General features: G+C 45.9%; 1 protein-coding gene across 1 annotated transcript in view; it reads left to right on the top strand.

Annotated features, from left to right (window-relative positions):
- Nucleotides 1-8,215, top strand: part of LOC129847482 (kinesin heavy chain-like) — a 33,039-nt gene extending 24,824 nt beyond the window's left edge. Inside the window, exons 23-25 of the mRNA XM_055915291.1 lie at nt 2,676-2,780; nt 5,039-5,255; nt 5,357-8,215. Of these exons, the coding sequence (XP_055771266.1) occupies nt 2,676-2,780; nt 5,039-5,255; nt 5,357-5,454 (420 nt within the window). The 3' untranslated portion in view covers nt 5,455-8,215. The remainder of the gene's footprint in view (nt 1-2,675; nt 2,781-5,038; nt 5,256-5,356) is intronic.
- The last annotated feature ends 14,552 nt before the right edge of the window (nt 8,216-22,767 follow it).

Here is a 22,767-nt window from a genome sequence, read left to right as displayed (position 1 = left end):
TGTAGTCTGTAGTCTGTAGTCTGTAGTCTGTTGTCTTTCAGTGAGGACCTGTTGTCTGTAGTCTGAAGTCTGTAGTCTGTAGTCTGTTGTCTGTAGTCTGTTGTCTTTCAGTGAGGACCTGTAGTCTGTAGTCTGTTGTCTGTTGTCTGTTGTCTTTCAGTGAGGACCTGTTGTCTGTAGTCTGTAGTCTGAAGTCTGTTGTCTTTCAGTGAGGACCTGTAGTCTGTAGTCTGTTGTCTTTCAGTGAGGACCTGTTGTCTGTAGTCTGAAGTCTGTAGTCTGTAGTCTGTTGTCTGTAGTCTGTTGTCTTTCAGTGAGGTCCTGTAGTCTGTAGTCTGTTGTCTGTTGTCTGTTGTCTTTCAGTGAGGACCTGTTGTCTGTAGTCTGTAGTCTGTAGTCTGTTGTCTTTCAGTGAGGACCTGTAGTCTGTAGTCTGTAGTCTGTAGTCTGTAGTCTGTAGTCTGTTGTCTTTCAGTGAGGACCTGTTGTCTGTAGTCTGTAGTCTGTTGTCTTTCAGTGAGGACCTGTTGTCTGTAGTCTGTAGTCTGTTGTCTTTCAGTGAGGACCTGTTGTCTGTAGTCTGTTGTCTGTTGTCTTTCAGTGAGGACCTGTAGTCTGTAGTCTGTAGTCTGTTGTCTGTTGTCTTTCAGTGAGGACCTGTAGTCTGTAGTCTGTAGTCTGTAGTCTGTTGTCTTTCAGTGAGGACCTGTTGTCTGTAGTCTGAAGTCTGTAGTCTGTAGTCTGTTGTCTGTAGTCTGTTGTCTTTCAGTGAGGACCTGTAGTCTGTAGTCTGTTGTCTGTTGTCTGTTGTCTTTCAGTGAGGACCTGTTGTCTGTAGTCTGTAGTCTGAAGTCTGTTGTCTTTCAGTGAGGACCTGTAGTCTGTAGTCTGTTGTCTTTCAGTGAGGACCTGTTGTCTGTAGTCTGAAGTCTGTAGTCTGTAGTCTGTTGTCTGTAGTCTGTTGTCTTTCAGTGAGGACCTGTAGTCTGTAGTCTGTTGTCTGTTGTCTGTTGTCTTTCAGTGAGGACCTGTTGTCTGTAGTCTGTAGTCTGTAGTCTGTTGTCTTTCAGTGAGGACCTGTAGTCTGTAGTCTGTAGTCTGTAGTCTGTAGTCTGTAGTCTGTAGTCTGTTGTCTTTCAGTGAGGACCTGTTGTCTGTAGTCTGTAGTCTGTTGTCTTTCAGTGAGGACCTGTTGTCTGTAGTCTGTAGTCTGTTGTCTTTCAGTGAGGACCTGTTGTCTGTAGTCTGTTGTCTGTTGTCTTTCAGTGAGGACCTGTAGTCTGTAGTCTGTAGTCTGAAGTCTGTTGTCTTTCAGTGAGGACCTGTAGTCTGTAGTCTGTAGTCTGTAGTCTGTTGTCTGTAGTCTGTAGTCTGTTGTCTGTTGTCTTTCAGTGAGGACCTGTTGTCTGTAGTCTATTGTCTGTTGTCTTTCAGTGAGGACCTGTAGTCTGTAGTCTGAAGTCTGTTGTCTGTAGTCTGTAGTCTGTTGTCTGTTGTCTTTCAGTGAGGACCTGTAGTCTGTAGTCTGTAGTCTGAAGTCTGTTGTCTTTCAGTGAGGACCTGTAGTCTGTAGTCTGTAGTCTGTTGTCTGTTGTCTTTCAGTGAGGACCTGTTATCTGTAGTCTGCACTCTGTAGTCTGTAGTCTGTAGTCTGTTGTCTTTCAGTGAGGACATGTAGTCTGTAGTCTGTAGTCTGCACTCTGTAGTCTGTTGTCTGCACTCTGTAGTCTGTAGTCTGTTGTCTGTAGTCTGTAGTCTGTTGTCTACGCTCTGTAGTCTGTAGTCTGTAGTCTGTTGTCTGTTGTCTGCACTCTGTAGTCTGTAGTCTGTTGTCTGTAGTCTGTTGTCTACGCTCTGTAGTCTGTAGTCTGTAGTCTTTTGTCTGTTGTCTGCGCTCTGTAGTCTGAAGTCTGTTGTCTTTCAGTGAGGACCTGTAGTCTGTAGTCTGTTGTCTGTAGTCTGTAGTCTGCACTCTGTAGTCTGTAGTCTGTAGTGTGTAGTCTGCACTCTGTAGTGTGTAGTCTGCACTCTCTAGTCTGTAGTCTATAGTCTGCACTCTGTAGTCTGTAGTCTGTTGTCTGTAGTCTGCACTCTGTAGTGTGTAGTCTGCGCTCTGTAGTCTGTAGTCTGTGCTCTGTAGTGTGTAGTCTGCGCTCTGTAGTGTGTAGTCTGCACTCTGTAGTCTATAGTCTGCGCTCTGTAGTGTGTAGTCTGCACTCTGTAGTCTCCGCTCTGTAGTCTGCACTCTGTAGTCTATAGTCTCTGCTCTGTAGTCTGCACTCTGTAGTCTATAGTCTGCACTCTGTAGTCTATAGTCTGCACTCTGTAGTCTGTAGTCTGCACTCTGTAGTCTCCGCTCTGTAGTCTGCACTCTGTAGTCTATAGTCTGCACTCTGTAGTCTGCGCTCGGTAGTCTGCACTCTGTAGTCTGTAGTCTGCACTCTGTAGTCTGCACTCTGTAGTCTGCACTCTGTAGTCTGCACTCTGTAGTCTGCACTCTGTAGTCTGCGCTCTGTAGTCTGCGCTCTGTAGTCTGTAGTCTATAGTCTGCACTCTGTAGTGTGTAGTCTGCGCTCTGTGTTGATATACTGACTGATGTTTCTCTCCTCTGCTGTTGAGTGCAGAGTGGGCAGTAGTCTGTATTGACTGTCTGTATTCTCTCCTGTTGTGTCCAGAGTGCAGAGCTGGACTGTGAGGATGGAGTGGGCAGCGCCGCCCAGAAACAGAAGATCTCCTTCCTGGAGAACAACCTGGAGCAACTCACTAAAGTCCACAAGCAGGTACTGCACTGGGACATTATTAAGCAGGTACTGTACTGGGACATTATTAAGCAGGTACTGCACTGGGACATTATTAAGCAGGTACTGTACTGGGACATTATTAAGCAGGTACTGCACTGGGACATTATTAAGCAGGTACTGTACTGGGACATTATTAAGCAGGTACTGCACTGGGACATTATTAAGCAGGTACTGTACTGGGACATTATTAAGCAGGTACTGTACTGGGACATTATTAAGCAGGTACTGTACTGGGACATTATTAAGCAGGTACTGCACTGGGACATTATTAAGCAGGTACTGCACTGGGACATTATTAAGCAGGTACTGTACTGGGACATTATTAAGCAGGTACTGCACTGGGATATTATTAAGCAGGTACTGTACTGGGACATTATTAAGCAGGTACTGTACTGGGACATTATTAAGCAGGTACTGTACTGGGACATAATTAAGCAGGTACTGCACTGGGACATTATTAAGCAGGTACTGCACTGGGACATTATTAAGCAGGTACTGCACTGGGACATTATTAAGCAGGTACTGCACTGGGACATTATTAAGCAGGTACTGCACTGGGACATTATTAAGCAGGTACTGCACTGGGACATTATTAAGCAGGTACTGTACTGGGACATTATTAAGCAGGTACTGTACTGGGACATAATTAAGCAGGTACTGTACTGGGACATTATTAAGCAGGTACTGTACTGGGACATTATTAAGCAGGTACTGCACTGGGACATTATTAAGCAGGTACTGCACTGGGATATTATTAAGCAGGTACTGTACTGGGATATAATTAAGCAGGTACTGTACTGGGACATTATTAAGCAGGTACTGTACTGGGATATAATTAAGCAGGTACTGTACTGGGATATAATTAAGCAGGTACTGTACTGGGACATTATTAAGCAGGTACAGTACTGGGACATTATTAAGCAGGTACTGTACTGGGACATTATTAAGCAGGTACTGTACTGGGACATTATTAAGCAGGTACTGTACTGGGACATTATTAAGCAGGTACTGTACTGGGACATTATTAAAGGTACTGCACTGGGATATTATTAAGCAGGTACTGTACTGGGACATAATTAAGCAGGTACTGTACTGGGATATAATTAAGCAGGTACTGTACTGGGACATTATTAAGCAGGTACTGTACTGGGACATTATTAAGCAGGTACTGTACTGGGACATTATTAAGCAGGTACTGTACTGGGACATTATTAAGCAGGTACTGTACTGGGACATTATTAAGCAGGTACTGTACTGGGACATTATTAAAGGTACTGCACTGGGATATTATTAAGCAGGTACTGTACTGGGACATTATTAAGCAGGTACTGTACTGGGACATAATTAAGCAGGTACTGTACTGGGATATTATTAAGCAGGTACTGTACTGGGACATTATTAAGCAGGTACTGTACTGGGATATTATTAAGCAGGTACTGTACTGGGACATTATTAAGCAGGTACTGTACTGGGACATTATTAAGCAGGTACTGCACTGGGACATTATTAAGCAGGTACTGCACTGGGACATTATTAAGCAGGTACTGTACTGGGACATCTTTGCAGGTAGAGAAAGTGTATCGTCTGATTGTTTGATTTGTTCAAAATGATAAATACATTTGATTGATTTATTAACATTCCTGCCCCCTTCTGGCAGTTAACCTGGAGCTAACCCTGCAGATAGCACTACTGGGAGACATTTACCTGGGTGTCCATCCAGTTAACCTGGAGCTAACCCTGCAGATAGCACTACTGGGAGACATTTACCTGGGTGTCCATCCAGTTAACCTGGAGCTAACCCTGCAGATAGCACTACTGGGAGACATTTACCTGGGTGTCCATCCAGTTAACCTGGAGCTAACCCTGCAGATAGCACTACTGGGAGACATTTACCTGGGTGTCCATCCAGTTAACCTGGAGCTAACCCTGCAGATAGCACTACTGGGAGACATTTACCTGGGTGTCCATCCAGTTGGTGCATGATAACGCGGACCTGTGCTGCAAGCTTCGTAAGCTGGCCCTCATATCTCTGTTTCCCTCCCTGCCTGTCTCCCCCCTTTCCCTCCCTCCCTCCCTGCCTGTCTCCCCCCTTTCCCTCCCTCCCTCCCTCCCTGCCTGTCTCCCCCCTTTCCCTCCCTCCCTCCCTGTCTCCCCCCTTTCCCCCCTCCCTCCCTGTCTGCCCCCTTTCCCTCCCTTCCTCCCTGTCTCTCCCCTCTCCCTCCCTCCCTCCCTCCCAGTTGGTGCGTGACAATGCGGACCTGCGCTGCGAGCTTCCCAAGCTGGAGAAGCGTCTTCGGGCCACGGCCGAGCGGGTCAAGGCCCTGGAGAATGCCCTGAAGGAGGCCAAGGAGAACGCTATGAGGGACAGGAAACGCTACCAGCTAGAGGTGGACCGCATCAAGGAGGTTGTCAGGGCCAAGAACATGGCCAGGAGAGGAAACTCCGCTCAGATCGGTAAGGATGGAGAAAGGGAGGGAGGAAGGGAGGAAGGGAGGGAGGAGAGGGTGGGTTGGTGGAGTGTGTGTTTGTATTGATCACTATGTTCTGTCTTCCAGCTAAGCCTATCCGGCCAGGCCAACACCCCATGTCTTCCCCTACAGTCGTCAGAGGAGGAGGCCTCTACAGCCACAGCTACAACCACAGCACCAAGTAACCATGTAGAATGTAGACCCTGAGTCACAAGTGCATGTGTGGTAGGTACAGACTGTCCCATTCCCAGTAAGACCCCACTGTCCTCATCCTCCTGTCCTTCCTCTGGGTCTAGGAGTAAGACCCCTCTGCCCTCATCCTCCTGTCCTTCCTCTGGGTCTAAGAGTAAGACCCCTCTGTCCTCATCCTCCTGTCCTTCCCTGGGTCTAGGAGTAAGACCCCACTGTCCTCATCCTCCTGTCCTTCCTCTGGGTCTAAGAGTAAGACCCCTCTGTCCTCATCCTCCGGTCCTTCCTCTGGGTCTAGGAGTAAGACCACTCTGCCCTCATCCTCCTGTCCTTCCCTGGGTCTAGGAGTAAGACCCCTCTGCCCTCATCCTCCTTTCCTTCCTCTGGGTCTAGGAGTAAGACCCCCCTGTCCTCATCCTCCTGTCCTTCCTCTGGGTCTAGGAGTAAGACCCCTCTGTCCTCATCCTCCTGTCCTTCCTCTGGGTCTAGGAGTAAGACCACTCTGCCCTCATCCTCCTGTCCTTCCTCTGGGTCTAGGAGTAAGACCACTCTGCCCTCATCCTCCTGTCCTTCCTCTGGGTCTAAGAGTAAGACCCCTCTGTCCTCATCCTCCTTTCCTTCCTCTGGGTCTAGGAGTAAGACCCCCCTGCCCTCATCCTCCTGTCCTTCCCTGGGTCTAGAAGTAAGACCACTCTGCCCTCATCCTCCTGTCCTTCCCTGGGTCTAGGAGTAAGACCCCTCTGCCCTCATCCTCCTTTCCTTCCTCTGGGTCTAGGAGTAAGACCCCCCTGTCCTCATCCTCCTGTCCTTCCTCTGGGTCTAGGAGTAAGACCCCTCTGTCCTCATCCTCCTTTCCTTCCTCTGGGTCTAGGAGTAAGACCCCCCTGCCCTCATCCTCCTGTCCTTCCCTGGGTCTAGGAGTAAGACCCCTCTGCCCTCATCCTCCTTTCCTTCCTCTGGGTCTAGGAGTAAGACCCCTCTGCCCTCATCCTCCTTTCCTTCCTCTGGGTCTAGGAGTAAGACCCCTCTGTCCTCATCCTCTTGTCCTTCCTCTGGGTCTAGGAGTAAGACCCCTCTCCCCTCATCCTCCTGTCCTTCCCTGGGTCTAGGAGTAAGACCCCTCTGCCCTCCTCCTCCTGTCCTTCCTCTGGGTCTAGGAGTAAGACCCCTCTGTCCTCATCCTCTTGTCCTTCCTCTGGGTCTAGGAGTAAGACCACTCTGCCCCCTTCCACTCTACTCTGTGGCATCTTTCATAGTTTTCACATACTGTATGTCTCTCTTTCCATTGTACATGTACATATATATTTCATTGTAGTGTTGTCTTGGATGGGAAGATGTGTGCTGATAGAAGGTGACATGTATATTACAGAGGGTGTTATGCCGTCACTAAGAACCACATTGTATAGTATATGACAGTCACAGTAATGTAAACAGGATCTTGACTTGTTGAAGAATCCTTTGCTTTGCCGACTGCATTAGGAATGTATGATAGTTCACCTAAAGAAGTTCAAAGGTCAGACTGGAATGATCGTCCACCTGCACTGTGTTTTGCACCATATTCATTTACTTCAGTTGTGATCAGCACATTGTTTTTGCTCTATTGTATTGGTAAGCATATTGGTTAATGGTTTACCAATGCTTTTAGAGACACTTTAATCTTAAAAGAAGCTAAGTCTGAATGTAATGTTTTAATTCACTTACAAAACAAGCTGTGCTCTATTTAATCAATAAGGCCAGAGGGGGTGTGGTATATGGCCAATCTACCACGGCTAAGGGCTGTTCTAAAGCACGACGCAACGTAGAGTGTCTGGATACAGCCCTTAGCCGTAGTATATTGGCCATATACCACAAACCACCGAGGTGCCTTATTGCTATTATAAACTGGTTACCAACATAATTAGAGCAGTAAAAATAAATGTCTTGTCATAACCGTGGTATACGGTCTGATATACCACGGCTGTCAGCCAATTTTACCAAGTCTCAAATTGTGAGGTAGATTTCAATATCCACCATTAGAGGGCAGTGTTTGACAGCTTAGTGCACTGCACTGTATCCATACTAGGCTAATGCAGTGATGCTGATCAGCCAATCAGAGATGTTCATGCAGTGATCCTGGGGAACAGTGCAATACACTCTATATCCAAAACACAGAAAGAGAAGATGGTAAAAATGTATGTTTTAATGTAAGCTTTCTACTTACACTGTGGCTCCAATTGTTTTAGTTATTTATCACCGTACTTGCCTCTCACCACTTGCCAAACCGTCATTGTAAATTAACATGTCTTTGTGACTGACTTGCCTAATATAAACTAATTTTAAGTATGGTCATGTAAATAAATCTCATCAGGAAGTGAATTATGTTTAATCTGAATGGAGGTCCATTCCCCAAGTATGTGTTGATAATTCTGTTATGCTTTTAATCTGATCATCTCAGAGCATGATTTGGGTATATGTACATAAGGTTCTAGATGTGTGTTCCATTTGTAAATGATTACATTTTTGCAGCTTTCACCGCCATGCCTATAGCTGCTTACCGTAGTATGGCTATGGGATATTGTAAGACGTTCCCTCAATGAAGGAACAGCACCACAAGGCAAATTAGCTTTGAGATGTTGCTTTGAACTCTGCCTTTGAACATATGGATGGCTCCAAATAAAAGCAGGAATATGATTGATTAATGGCAATAATAACTGCATGGTGTATAATTCATTTTAAATGTTTAAATCGAAGGGAATAAATAAAGATATTTAACATAAACTGTTTGTTTTTATTGAGACTTTACTCAAGTTTACACAAGCCTCTTAGTTGGTTGATTAAACATGACTGAATGATGTCAAGCTGTGTCCAGGAGTGGAGCATCTGCTATCTAACATAGCAGGTCTTATTTAGTCAATAGAGGGTTGATAACTGTCACATTTTCCTCAGTTTCTTCGTTGTTTCCCACAAACAGCACGTCCACACAAGCAGTTCACCACAAAAATTCTGTCAAATCTACTCAGCATTGGAGGAGGTAAAAAATGTCATGCTCTGAAAGTTCAACAGTGATGAAATCCAGAACTGAATAAAACACTGTATTCTGCTGTAGCCATATGAAATCCAGAACTGAATAAAACACTGTATTCTGTTGTAGCCATATGAAATACAGAACTGATTAAAACACTGTATTCTGCTGTAGCCATATGAAATCCAGAACCGAATAAAACACTGTATTCTGTTGTAGCCATATGAAATCCAGAACTGAATAAAACACTATATTCTGTTGTAGCCATATGAAATCCAGAACCGAATAAAACACTGTATTCTGTTGTAGCCATATGAAATCCAGAACTGAATAAAACACTGTATTCTGTTGTAGCCATATGAAATCCAGAACTGAATAAAACACTGCATTCTGTTGTAGCCATATGAAATCCAGAACTGAATAAAACACTGCATTCTGTTGTAGCCATATGAAATCCAGGCTCTGCTCTGTATTGTACCGCTCATTGGTCCGTAGAGAACATCTAACTCCGACACACCTGCACAGGTTACTTGTATTTTAATGAATCATTTACTAATAGCTCTGGATTTAAATCCCTCTCCCATGTTCATATTCAGGTCTACAGACAGTCAGTGGTGTGAATAGACCAATGTGTTGTCCGATGAGTATGAATGACTGATCTGTTCATAAGACTACTAACTGACTGATCTGTTAATAAGACTACTAACTGACTGATCTGTTCATAAGACTACTAACTGACGGATCTGTTAATAACAGACTAACTGGCTGATCTGTTCATAAGACTACTAACTGACTGATCTGTTAATAACAGACTAACTGACTGATCTGTTAATAACAGACTACTAACTGACTGATCTGTTAATAACAGACTAACTGACTGATCTGTTCAAAAGACTACTAACTGACTGATCTGTTCATAACAGACTACTAACTGACTGATCTGTTCATAACAGACTACTAACTGACTGATCTGTTAATAACAGACTAACTGACTGATCTGTTCATAACAGACTAACTGACTGATCTGTTTATAACAGACTAACTGGCTGATCTGTTAATAACAGACTAACTGACTGATCTGTTCATAACAGACTACTAACTGACTGATCTGTTAATAACAGACTAACTGACTGATCTGTTCATAACAGACTACTAACTGACTGATCTGTTAATAACAGACTAACTGACTGATCTGTTCATAACAGACTACTAACTGACTGATCTGTTAATAACAGACTAACTGACTGATCTGTTCATAACAGACTAACTGACTGATCTGTTCATAACAGACTAACTGACTGATCTGTTCATAACAGACTAACTGATTGATCTGTTCATAACAGACTAACTGACTGATCTGTTCATAACAGACTACTAACTGATCTGTTCATAACAGACTAACTGACTGATCTGTTCATAACAGACTAACTGACTGATCTGTTCATAACAGACTACTAACTGATCTGTTCATAACAGACTAACTGGCTGATCTGTTAATAACAGACTAACTGACTGATCTGTTCATAACAGACTACTAACTGACTGATCTGTTAATAACAGACTAACTGACTGATCTGTTCATAACAGACTACTAACTGACTGATCTGTTAATAACAGACTAACTGGCTGATCTGTTCATAACAGACTAACTGATTGATCTGTTAATAACAGACTAACTGACTGATCTGTTCATAACAGACTAACTGACTGATCTGTTCATAACAGACTAACTGACTGATCTGTTCATAACAGACTAACTGACTGATCTGTTCATAACAGACTAACTGACTGATCTGTTAATAACAGACTACTAACTGACTGATCTGTTAATAACAGACAAACTGACTGATCTGTTCATAACAGACTACTAACTGATCTGTTCATAACAGACTAACTGACTGATCTGTTCATAACAGACTACTAACTGATCTGTTAATAACAGACTAACTGACTGATCTGTTCATAACAGACTAACTGACTGATCTGTTAATAACAGACTACTAACTAACTGATCTGTTAATAACAGACTAACTGACTGATCTGTTCATAACAGACTAACTGACTGATCTGTTCATAACAGACTACTAACTGACTGATCTGTTCATAACAGACTAACTGACTGATCTGTTCATAACAGACTAACTGACTGATCTGTTCATAACAGACTACTAACTGACTGATCTGTTCATAACAGACTACTAATTGACTGATCTGTTAATAACAGACTACTAACTAACTGATCTGTTCATAACAGACTAACTGACTGATCTGTTCATAACAGACTAACTGATTGCAAGTTTATAAACACAATATTTTCTAAATGTGGACAACAGCAATGCATCATGTTTTATTGTGTATTCATCAATGCAAGATCCATGGTAATCAGTGTCTATGACTGCCGTGTGGGTATTACTAAAAACCTGCTCTTGTATGAATTGTTTTTGAACCGACTCAGTCCATTCATCAGTCAATGTGTTGTCAATGTGTTGTGTACCAAGTGGGTTGGTTCAGAGGGTCTGTTTTTTGAACCAGAGATGTATGGGATGTGTTTGGATTTCTCTGACTGTGTTTTTCAGTTTACTTTCCCATGCACTGTGTCACCCCCCGTCCTAGCATTTCAGTAACCTGAGTGTAAGTCAGACAACACATTGGGCAACTGTTCACCCTTCCTGTCAGTATTGCCTGTGCTGCAAACACTACTTTAAATACTTCTTAACAACCTTGTGCAATAGGTGTCGTTCATCTTTGTGTTCTAGAGTTCTAGAGTCCTGCAGGCTGATTGAGTTAGAAGCTGTGTGGACATTTTCTTAGCTTTAAAGAGCAGTAAGTCATATCATTGATTCAAAGGAACATTGGGCATCTTGTGTGCTTTCTTGCAAAGCGTTGAGTTCTTCCAGACACATACAGATTAGATGAAGCCACGGCTTCCACATCACCTCTCTGTTCCACATGTGACATATGACAGACCTTGTTTCTGTCCTGGGTTATTTAGAGACCCACTTTAATTGATGACACATACCTTTAAAGTTTAGACGAAGTCTGTAGCCGTAGAAGGATGTCAGTGCCTTCAGGGAATGTGTGTGTCATGCTGTGACATGGATTAATGAAGATGGACTAGGCCGTCGCTGCTGCACCAAATGTCCAGAACTTACCAGAGACTTGACAGCTGGAAAACAAACAGACATCGTCGTCTACTGTCGGCGTCCCAAGAGACGTGCCGTGGTTGCTTCATTGCTTCATTCCAGGGGTGTGTTCTGCAAGGTGCTGTTGACGGGTGTGTTCTGCAAGGTGCTGTTGACAGGGGTGTGTTCTGCAAGGTGCTGTTGACAGGGGTGTGTTCTGCAAGGTGTTGTTGACACTGGTGTGTTCTGCAAGGTGCTGTTGACACTGGTGTGTTCTGCAAGGTGCTGTTGACAGGGGTGTGTTCTGCAAGGTGCTGTTGACAGGGGTGTGTTCTGCAAGGTGCTGTTGACAGGGGTGTGTTCTGCAAGGTGCTGTTGACAGGGGTGTGTTCTGCAAGGTGTTGTTGACAGGGGTGTGTTCTGCAAGGTGCTGTTGACAGGGGTGTGTTCTGCAAGGTGTTGTTGACACTGGTGTGTTCTGCAAGGTGTTGTTGACACAGGTGTGTTCTGCAAGGTGCTGTTGACAGGGGTGTGTTCTGCAAGGTGCTGTTGACGGGTGTGTTCTGCAAGGTGCTGTTGACGGGTGTGTTCTGCAAGGTGCTGTTGACAGGGGTGTGTTCTGCAAGGTGCTGTTGACACTGGTGTGTTCTGCAAGGTGCTGTTGACGGGTGTGTTCTGCAAGGTGCTGTTGACGGGTGTGTTCTGCAAGGTGTTGTTGACACTGGTGTGTTCTGCCAGGTGTTGTTGACGGGTGTGTTCTGCAAGGTGCTGTTGACAGGGGTGTGTTCTGCAAGGTGCTGTTGACAGGGGTGTGTTCTGCAAGGTGCTGTTGACGGGTGTGTTCTGCAAGGTGCTGTTGACGGGTGTGTTCTGCAAGGTGCTGTTGACAGGGGTGTGTTCTGCAAGGTGCTGTTGACAGGGGTGTGTTCTGCAAGGTGCTGTTGACGGGTGTGTTCTGCAAGGTGCTGTTGACGGGTGTGTTCTGCAAGGTGTTGTTGACACTGGTGTGTTCTGCAAGGTGTTGTTGACACTGGTGTGTTCTGCAAGGTGCTGTTGACAGGGGTGTGTTCTGCAAGGTGTTGTTGACGGGTGTGTTCTGCAAGGTGTTGTTGACGGGTGTGTTCTGCAAGGTGCTGTTGACGGGTGTGTTCTGCAAGGTGCTGTTGACAGGGGTGTGTTCTGCAAGGTGTTGTTGACGGGTGTGTTCTGCAAGGTGCTGTTGACAGGGGTGTGTTCTGCAAGGTGTTGTTGACGGGTGTGTTCTGCAAGGTGTTGTTGACGGGTGTGTTCTGCAAGGTGTTGTTGACGGGTGTGTTCTGCAAGGTGCTGTTGACAGGGGTGTGTTCTGCAAGGTGCTGTTGACGGGTGTGTTCTGCAAGGTGTTGTTGACGGGTGTGTTCTGCAAGGTGCTCTTGACAGGGGTGTGTTCTGCAAGGTGCTGTTGACAGGGGGGTGTTCTGCAAGGTGCTGTTGACAGGGGTGTGTTCTGCAAGGTGTTGTTGACGGGTGTGTTCTGCAAGGTGCTGTTGACACTGGTGTGTTCTGCAAGGTGTTGTTGACACTGGTGTGTTCTGCAAGGTGCTGTTGACACTGGTGTGTTCTGCAAGGTGCTGTTGACAGGGGTGTGTTCTGCAAGGTGTTGTTGACACTGGTGTGTTCTGCAAGGTGTTGTTGACGGGTGTGTTCTGCAAGGTGCTGTTGACAGGGGTGTGTTCTGCAAGGTGCTGTTGACGGGTGTGTTCTGCAAGGTGCTGTTGACAGGGGTGTGTTCTGCAAGGTGTTGTTGACACTGGTGTGTTCTGCAAGGTGTTGTTGACACTGGTGTGTTCTGCAAGGTGTTGTTGACGGGTGTGTTCTGCAAGGTGTTGTTGACGGGTGTGTTCTGCAAGGTGTTGTTGACACTGGTGTGTTCTGCAAGGTGTTGTTGACACTGGTGTGTTCTGCAAGGTGCTGTTGACAGGGTGGTGTTCTGCAAGGTGTTGTTGACGGGTGTGTTCTGCAAGGTGTTGTTGACAGGGGTGTGTTCTGCAAGGTGCTGTTGACAGGGGTGTGTTCTGCAAGGTGTTGTTGACACTGGTGTGTTCTGCAAGGTGTTGTTGACAGGGGTGTGTTCTGCAAGGTGTTGTTGACGGGTATGTTCTGCAAGGTGCTGTTGAAAGGCTTTACATGACGAATCTCCATCTGTCGGGGCTAGTACGGTTCCTTCCTGTCTGTCTGGACATTTACTACTGAAATACCTCCATCTGTTATGGGACTGTCAGTACCACTATCATCATGGGACTGTCAGTACAGCTGCCAACAAGGGACTGTCAGTACAGCCGCCAACATGGGACTGTCAGTACAGCCGTCAATATGGGACTGTCAGTACAGCCGTCAATATGGGACTGTCAGTACAGCCGTCAATATGGGACTGTCAGTACAGCCGTCAACATGGGACTGTCAGTACAGCCGCCAACATGGGACTGTCAGTACAGCCGTCAACATGGGACTGTCAGTACAGCCGTTAACATGGGACTGTCAGTACAGCTGCCAACAAGGGACTGTCAGTACAGCCGTTAACATGGGACTGTCAGTACAGCCGCCAACAAGGGACTGTCAGTACAGCCGTCAACATGGGACTGTCAGTACAGCCGCCAACATGGGACTGTCAGTACAGCCGTCAACATGGGACTGTCAGTACAGCCGTCAACATGGGACTGTCAGTACAGCCGTTAACATGGGACTGTCGGTACAGCCGTCAACATGGGACCGTCCGTACAGCCGTTAACATGGGACTGTCAGTACAGCCGCCAACAAGGGACTGTCAGTACAGCCGTTAATATGGGACTGTCAGTACAGCCGTCAATATGGGACTGTCAGTACAGCCGCCAACATGGGACTGTCAGTACAGCCGTCAATATGGGACTGTCAGTACAGCCGTCAATATGGGACTGTCAATACAGCCGCCAACATGGGCCTGTCAGTACAGCCGTCAACAAGGGACTGTCAGTACAGCCGCCAACAAGGGACTGTCAGTACAGCCGTCAACAAGGGACTGTCAGTACAGCCGTTAACATGGGACTGTCAGTACAGCTGCCAACAAGGGACTGTCAGTACAGCCGTTAACATGGGACTGTCAGTACAGCCGCCAACAAGGGACTGTCAGTACAGCCGTCAACATGGGACTGTCAGTACAGCCGCCAACATGGGACTGTCAGTACAGCCGTCAACATGGGACTGTCAGTACAGCCGTCAACATGGGACTGTCGGTACAGCCGTTAACATGGGACTGTCGGTACAGCCGTCAACATGGGACCGTCCGTACAGCCGTTAACATGGGACTGTCAGTACAGCCGCCAACAAGGGACTGTCAGTACAGCCGTTAATATGGGACTGTCAGTACAGCCGTCAATATGGGACTGTCAGTACAGCCGCCAACATGGGACTGTCAGTACAGCCGTCAATATGGGACTGTCAGTACAGCCGTCAATATGGGACTGTCAGTACAGCCGTCAATATGGGACTGTCAATACAGCCGCCAACATGGGCCTGTCAGTACAGCCGTCAACAAGGGACTGTCAGTACAGCCGCCAACAAGGGACTGTCAGTACAGCCGTCAACAAGGGACTGTCAGTACAGCCGTTAACATGGGACTGTCAGTACAGCTGCCAACAAGGGACTGTCAGTACAGCCGTTAACATGGGACTGTCAGTACAGCCGCCAACAAGGGACTGTCAGTACAGCCGTCAACATGGGACTGTCAGTACAGCCGCCAACATGGGACTGTCAGTACAGCCGTCAACATGGGACTGTCAGTACAGCCGTCAACATGGGACTGTCGGTACAGCCGTTAACATGGGACTGTCGGTACAGCCGTCAACATGGGACCGTCCGTACAGCCGTTAACATGGGACTGTCAGTACAGCCGCCAACAAGGGACTGTCAGTACAGCCGTTAATATGGGACTGTCAGTACAGCCGTCAATATGGGACTGTCAGTACAGCCGCCAACATGGGACTGTCAGTACAGCCGTCAATATGGGACTGTCAGTACAGCCGTCAATATGGGACTGTCAATACAGCCGCCAACATGGGCCTGTCAGTACAGCCGTCAACAAGGGACTGTCAGTACAGCCGCCAACAAGGGACTGTCAGTACAGCCGTCAACAAGGGACTGTCAGTACAGCCGTTAACATGGGACTGTCAGTACAGCCGTTAACATGGGACTGTCAGTACAGCCGTCAACATGGGACCGTCAGTACAGCCGTCAATATGGGACTGTCAGTACAGCCGCCAACAAGGGACTGTCAGTACAGCCGTTAACATCTCCATCCCCTGTGCTTCTCATGTCAGAGAGATTATCAGAGATATTTCAGGGATGACTAAAGGGCTCGTGTCATTGATCCTCCTTGGGAAACATATACAGTCCTCTGTCTATATGACTGGATATATATCTTGTGCTGGGATTTTGAGTAGAAGTATCATCTGAAGCATAATACTAGTGTGGGGTTTTCTGATATGCTTGTAGAACTATGAATGGGCCATCTAGCAGAGCTCTTTTGAAACTGGTATCCTCTTCCATACTCATAAATATGTTCTCTGCTTACTGAATGGGCTGTCCCAGTACTGAACAGCCCTGGTAGTGTTATTACTGAATGGGCTGTCCCAGTACTGAACAGCCCTGGTAGTGTTATTACTGAATGGGCTGTCCCAGTACTGAACAGCCCTGGTAGTGTTATTACTGAATGGGCTGTCCCAGTACTGAACAGCCCTGGTAGTGTTATTACTGAATGGGCTGTCCCAGTGCTGAACAGCCCTGGTAGTGTTATTACTGAATGGGCTGTCCCAGTACTGAACAGCCCTGGTAGTGTTATTACTGAATGGGCTGTCCCAGTACTGAACAGCCCTGGTAGTGTTATTACTGAATGGGCTGTCCCAGTACTGAACAGCCCTGGTAGTGTTATTACTGAATGGGCTGTCCCAGTACTGAACAGCCCTGGTAGTGTTATTACTGAATGGGCTGTCTCAGTGCTGAACAGCCCTGGTAGTGTTATTATTGAATGTTCTGTCCCAGTGCTGAACAGCCCTGGTAGTGTTATTACTGAATGGGCTGTCCCAGTACTGAACAGCCCTGGTAGTGGTATTACTGAATGGGCTGTCCCAGTACTGAACAGCCCTGGTAGTGTTATTACTGAATGGGCTGTCCCAGTGCTGAACAGCCCTCGTAGTGTTATTACTGAATGTTCTGTCCCAGTGCTGAACAGCCCTGGTAGTGTTATTACTGAATGGGCCGTCTCAGTACTGAACAGCCCTGGTAGTGTTATTACTGAATGGGCTGTCTCAGTACTGAACAGCCCTGGTAGTGTTATTACTGAATGGGCTGTCCCAGTGCTGAACAGTCCTGGTAGTGTTATTACTGAATGGGCTGTCCCAGTGCTGAACAGCCCTGGTAGTGTTATTACTGAATGGGCTGTCCCAGTGCTGAACAGCCCTCATAGTGTTATTACTGAATGGGCTGTCCCAGTACTGAACAGCCCTCGTAGTGTTATTACTGAATTGGCTGTCCCAGTGCTGAACAGCCCTGGTAGTGTTATTACTGAATGGGCTGTCTCAGTACTGAACAGCCCTGGTAGTGTTATTACTGAATGGGCTGTCTCAGTACTGAACAGCCCTTGTAGTGTTATTACTGAATGGGCTGTCCCAGTGCTGAACAGCCCTCGTAGTGTTATTACTGAATGGGCTGTCCCAGTGCTGAACAGCCCTGGTAGTGTTATTACTGAATGGGCTGTCCCAGTGCTGAACAGCCCTCGTAGTGTTATTACTGAATGGGCTGTCCCAGTGCTGAACAGCCCTCGTAGTGTTATTACTGAATGGGCTGTCCCAGTGCTGAACAGCCCTGGTAGTGTTATTACTGAATGTTCTGTCCCAGTGCTGAACAGCCCTGGTAGTGTTATTACTGAATGGGCTGTCTCAGTACTGAACAGCCCTGGTAGTGTTATTACTGAATGGGCTGTCCCAGTGCTGAATAGCCCTGGTAGTGTTATTACTGAATGGGCTGTCTCAGTACTGAACAGCCCTGGTAGTGTTATTACTGAATGGGCTGTCTCAGTACTGAACAGCCCTGGTAGTGTTATTACTGAATGGGCTGTCCCAGTGCTGAACAGCCCTGGTAGTGTTATTACTGAATGGGCTGTCCCAGTGCTGAACAGCCCTGGAACTGTTATTACTGAATGGACTGTCCCAGTACTGAACAGCCCTCGTAGTGTTATTACTGAATGGGCTGTCCCAGTGCTGAACAGCCCTCGTAGTGTTATTACTGAATGGGCTGTCTCAGTACTGAACAGTCCTGGTAGTGTTATTACTGAATGGGCTGTCTCAGTACTGAACAGCCCTGGTAGTGTTATTACTGAATGTGCTGTCTCAGTGCTAAATAGTGTTATTCTGTGTTATGTGCGTTCTGTTAATATCTCTACATCTGTCTGGATTAACATTCCTCCAGCGGCCAGAGGTCAGGGCACTAATTGTTCATGTCGTAGAGGGATTCCAACACTTTCTTCTGTCTGTTTTACGGGCCGTTGGGGGCTCAGGGGCGATCAGCCCTGTTAAGCAGGCTAAGCAGGCGCCTCAAAGGCAGTCTTAACCCCGAAGTGGCATCTAGCGAGACTAGCAGAGTTTAAGAGGAGGTAACTGACACATCATGTGGGCAGAGGTTGAAAAACAAGCTTCACTTTCAATCTGTAAGTTATATTTCATATTGACATGACTTTCATATTCTTTTATTATTTTGTCATTTGGGCTCTCGAGTGGCGCAGCGGTCTAAGGCACTGCATCTCAGCACAAGACGCGTCACTACATTCCCTGGTTTGAATCCAGGCTGTATCACATCCGGCCGTGATTGGGAGTCCCATATGGCGACGCACAATTGGCCCAGTGTTGTCCGGATTTGGCCGGGGCAGAATTTGTTCTTAACTGACTTGTCTAGTTAAATAAAGGTAAAATAATTCTCATGGACAGATAAAAAGGCGAGAATCTGTCAAGGCCTGCATAGAATTATGTGATTACAAGCAGCGGTAGTTCCTGGTTTGGGGTTTTTGTCTTTGATTATTTGGACGAATAAGGATTGGGCGATTGGCGGTGCTTAAACTGGTGCTGTGATTTTCAATCCCATGATAATACAGGTTTTCCACTGGATACCACAGTCACAAAGTCATAATTGTCTTTATCATAAAAATGTATGATAACAAAAATATGCTTTGTGGCCGTGAAATTAGCGGAAGGGAGGGGAGTGGCCGAGTTTCCGTTTGCGAGGGAGGAGATGTCACTTCCTTCCTTTGCACAATTGTTAAAGCTGCAATATGTAACTTTTTGGGTCGACCTGAACAAATTCACATAGAATTGTGAGTTATAGATCTGTCATTCTCATTGAAAGCAAGTCTAAGAAGCGGTAGATGTACGCTATTTCTATGCTCCCCGTGCTTAAGTTTCATTTTCTCATCTTTTACTTTCGGTTTTGTACGCCAGCTTCAAACAGCTGAAAATACAATAATTTAGGTTAAAGACCTACTACTGCTTGATTTGGCACATAAACTGATATCAGGAGAACTATGAGGACTTTACAAACCAGGAAATGGTGGAGCGATTCCTGCATATTGCTCCTTTAACTGCATTCCCCACAGAAGTACTTCTGGGTAACTGAGATTAATTATTGTGTCAGATAGTCATCTTCAAGTTCAGTGGGTGGATGGTCTCTCTGTACAGTCAGCGAATGAGTAAGTTTTCCAATATATTTATTACACATGGAAGTTAAACTTGAAAAAGGTAACACGAGTGGATGGTAGAATGACTGACTCTGCCACTGTGTTGCTGCTGATGACAGGCCTCTGAGGGATCGGTGTATGTCAGGCCAGGGTGGGAAGTAAGAATAGCCTTCTGAGACACCATAGAGTAGGTCACAGATGAGACAAAATGTCATCACAGGGTCACAGCCCACCCAGGTTGACACACACACACACACACACACACACACACACACACACACACACACACACACACACACACACACACACACACACACACACACACACACACACACAGACAGACAGACAGACAGACAGACAGACAGACAGACAGACAGACAGACAGACAGACAGACAGACAGACAGACAGACAGACAGTTTGTTTGAGTAGGCAGCAGAAGACAGACAGACAGACAGACAGACAGACAGTTTGTTTGAGTAGGCAGCAGAAGACAGACAGACAGACAGTTTGTTTGAGTAGGCAGCAGAAGACAGACAGACAGACAGTTTGTTTGAGTAGACAGCAGAAGACAGACAGACAGACAGACAGACAGTTTGCTTGAGTAGGCAGCAGAAGACAGACAGACAGGCAGACAGACAGTTTGTTTGAGTAGGCAGCAGAAGACAGACAGACAGACATGAACACTGTAACACACACAGACAGTTTGTTTGAGTAGGCAGCAGAAAACAGACAGACAGACAGACAGACAGTTTGCTTGAGTAGGCAGCAGAAGACAGACAGACAGACAGTTTGTTTGAGTAGGCAGCAGAAGACAGACAGACATACAGTTTGTTTGAGTAGGCAGCAGAAGACAGACAGACAGACAGACAGTTTGCTTGAGTAGGCAGCAGAAGACAGACAGACAGACAGACATGCACACTGTAACACACACAGACAGTTTGTTTGAGTAGGCAGCAGAAGACAGACAGACAGACAGACAGTTGGTTTGAGTAGGCAGCAGAAGACAGACAGACAGACATGCACACTGTAACACACACAGACAGTTTGTTTGAGTAGGCAGCAGAAGACAGACAGACAGACATGCAGTTGGTTTGAGTAGGCAGCAGAAGACAGACAGACAGACAGACAGTTGGTTTTAGGCAGCAGAAGACAGACAGACAGACATGCACACTGTAACACACACAGACAGTTGGTTTGAGTAGGCAGCAGAAGACAGACAGACAGACAGACAGTTTGTTTGAGTAGGCAGCAGAAGACAGACAGACAGACAGACAGACAGACAGACAGTTGGTTTGAGTAGGCAGCAGAAGACAGACATACAGACAGACAGTTTGTTTGAGTAGGCAGCAGAAGACAAAAAGACAGACAGACAGACAGACAGACAGACAGTTTGTTTGAGTAGGCAGCAGAAGACAGACAGACAGACAGACAGTTTGTTTGAGTAGGCAGCAGAAGACAGACAGACACAGACAGACAGACAGACAGACAGACAGACAGACAGGCAGACAGACAGACAGACAGACAGTTTGAGTAGGCAGCAGAAGACAGACAGACAGACAGACAGTTGGTTTGAGTAGGCAGCAGAAGACAGACAGACAGACAGACAGTTGGTTTGAGTAGGCAGCAGAAGACAGACAGACAGACAGACAGACAGACAGACAGATAGACAGACAGACAGTTTGTTTGAGTAGGCAGCAGAAGACAGACAGACAGACAGACAGTTGGTTTGAGTAGGCAGCAGAAGACAACATATTCAACCATGCAGAACAGCTGACCTCCTTTTGATGTCCAATATGGAACATCACAACACTGCTATATCATTTAGGACAGTAAGCCTGGTAAATAGTATTATGATAAGCTATAGTAGCAGCCGCAGGGTCCACGGCTGTCAGGTGTAAAGATGTGTGCTTTAAAGGGAGGACCTACAATACTAGATAGCCTGTCTCTACATATGACATCACTGAATCCAGTCGTAACAGGTTGATATGATTAGAATTAATCAAGATAATTTACAGTATTTACATATTAGATGACATAATTTCCTCAAGTTCATGTAAACATTGTTGAAACATTAAAATGTGTTAATATATAATTGATAGACTGTAATGTTTCTAACATGTTTAGGACAGACCGTGATGCAGGACAGAGGTTTCCCTTGATACCATGTATAACTCATACCCCATAGAGTCCCTGTTCACTTTTGGTCTTTCTGAAAAGATTCCTCACTGAAAAGGTTCACTAGGCTTGGCTGGACTCCTCAATGAAAAGGTTCACTAGGCTTGGCTGGACTCCTCACTGAAAAGGTTCACTAGGCTTGGCTGGACTCCTCACTGAAAAGGTTCACTAGGCTTGGCTGGACTCCTCACTGAAAAGGTTCACTAGGCTTGGCTGGCTTCCTCACTGAAAAGGTTCACTAGGCTTGGCTGGACTCCTCTCTGAAAAGGTTCACTAGGCTTGGCTGGACTTCTCACTGAAAAGGTTCACTAGGCTTGGCTGGACTCCTCACTGAAAAGGTTCACTAGGCTTGGCTGACATTACACAGGTCATTCTGTCCTTTGTCCTAGTGTCCATCACATTTATGTATCCTGTGGATTCTTCGCAACAGCTTTGTAATGGATGGTCAGTCACACTATGTTGTTTGAATCCAACCCAGTTAACCATGGTATCCTCAGGAATGAATCCAACCCAGTTAACCATGGTATCCTCAGGAATGAATCCAACCCAGTTAACCATGGTATCCTCAGGAATGAATCCAACACAGTTAACCATGGTATCCTCAGGAATGAATCCAACCCAGTTAACCATGGTATCCTCAGGAATGAATCCAACACAGTTAACCATGGTATCCTCAGGAATGAATCCAACCCAGTTAACCATGGTATCCTCAGGAATGAATCCAACCCAGTTAACCATGGTATCCTCAGGAATGAATCCAACACAGTTAACCATGGTATCCTCAGGAATGAATCCAACCCAGTTAACCATGGTATCCTCAGGAATGAATCCAACCCAGTTAACCATGGTATCCTCAGGAATGAATCCAACCCAGTTAACCATGGTATCCTCAGGAATGTTTGATTGTAATGATGCCCTCTAGGAACCAACGAAGAAGTCATCCTTTTATCATCTCCCTTTTCTTTATCTTTATCAACAGGTTACACATCTTGCTGATGTGATGGCACACTGTGATATTTCATCCAACAGATATGGACGTTTATCCAAATTGGATTTGTTTTCAAATTCTTTGTGGGTCTGTGTAATTTGAAGGAAATATGTGTCTCTAATATTGTCATACATTTGGCAGGAAGTTAGGAAGTGCAGTTCAGTTTCCACCTCATTTTGTGGGCAGTGTGCACATAGCAAGGCTATACTCACTGAGTCTGTACATAGTCAAATATTTCCTTAATTTTGGGTCAGTCACAGTGGTCAGGTATTCTGCCACTGTGTACT

Source organism: Salvelinus fontinalis, unplaced genomic scaffold (assembly GCF_029448725.1).
Source record: "Salvelinus fontinalis isolate EN_2023a unplaced genomic scaffold, ASM2944872v1 scaffold_0868, whole genome shotgun sequence".
Taxonomy (NCBI): domain Eukaryota; kingdom Metazoa; phylum Chordata; class Actinopteri; order Salmoniformes; family Salmonidae; genus Salvelinus; species Salvelinus fontinalis.
Note: the sequence above shows the minus strand (reverse complement) of the source record. Positions and strands in the feature narration are given on the sequence as shown.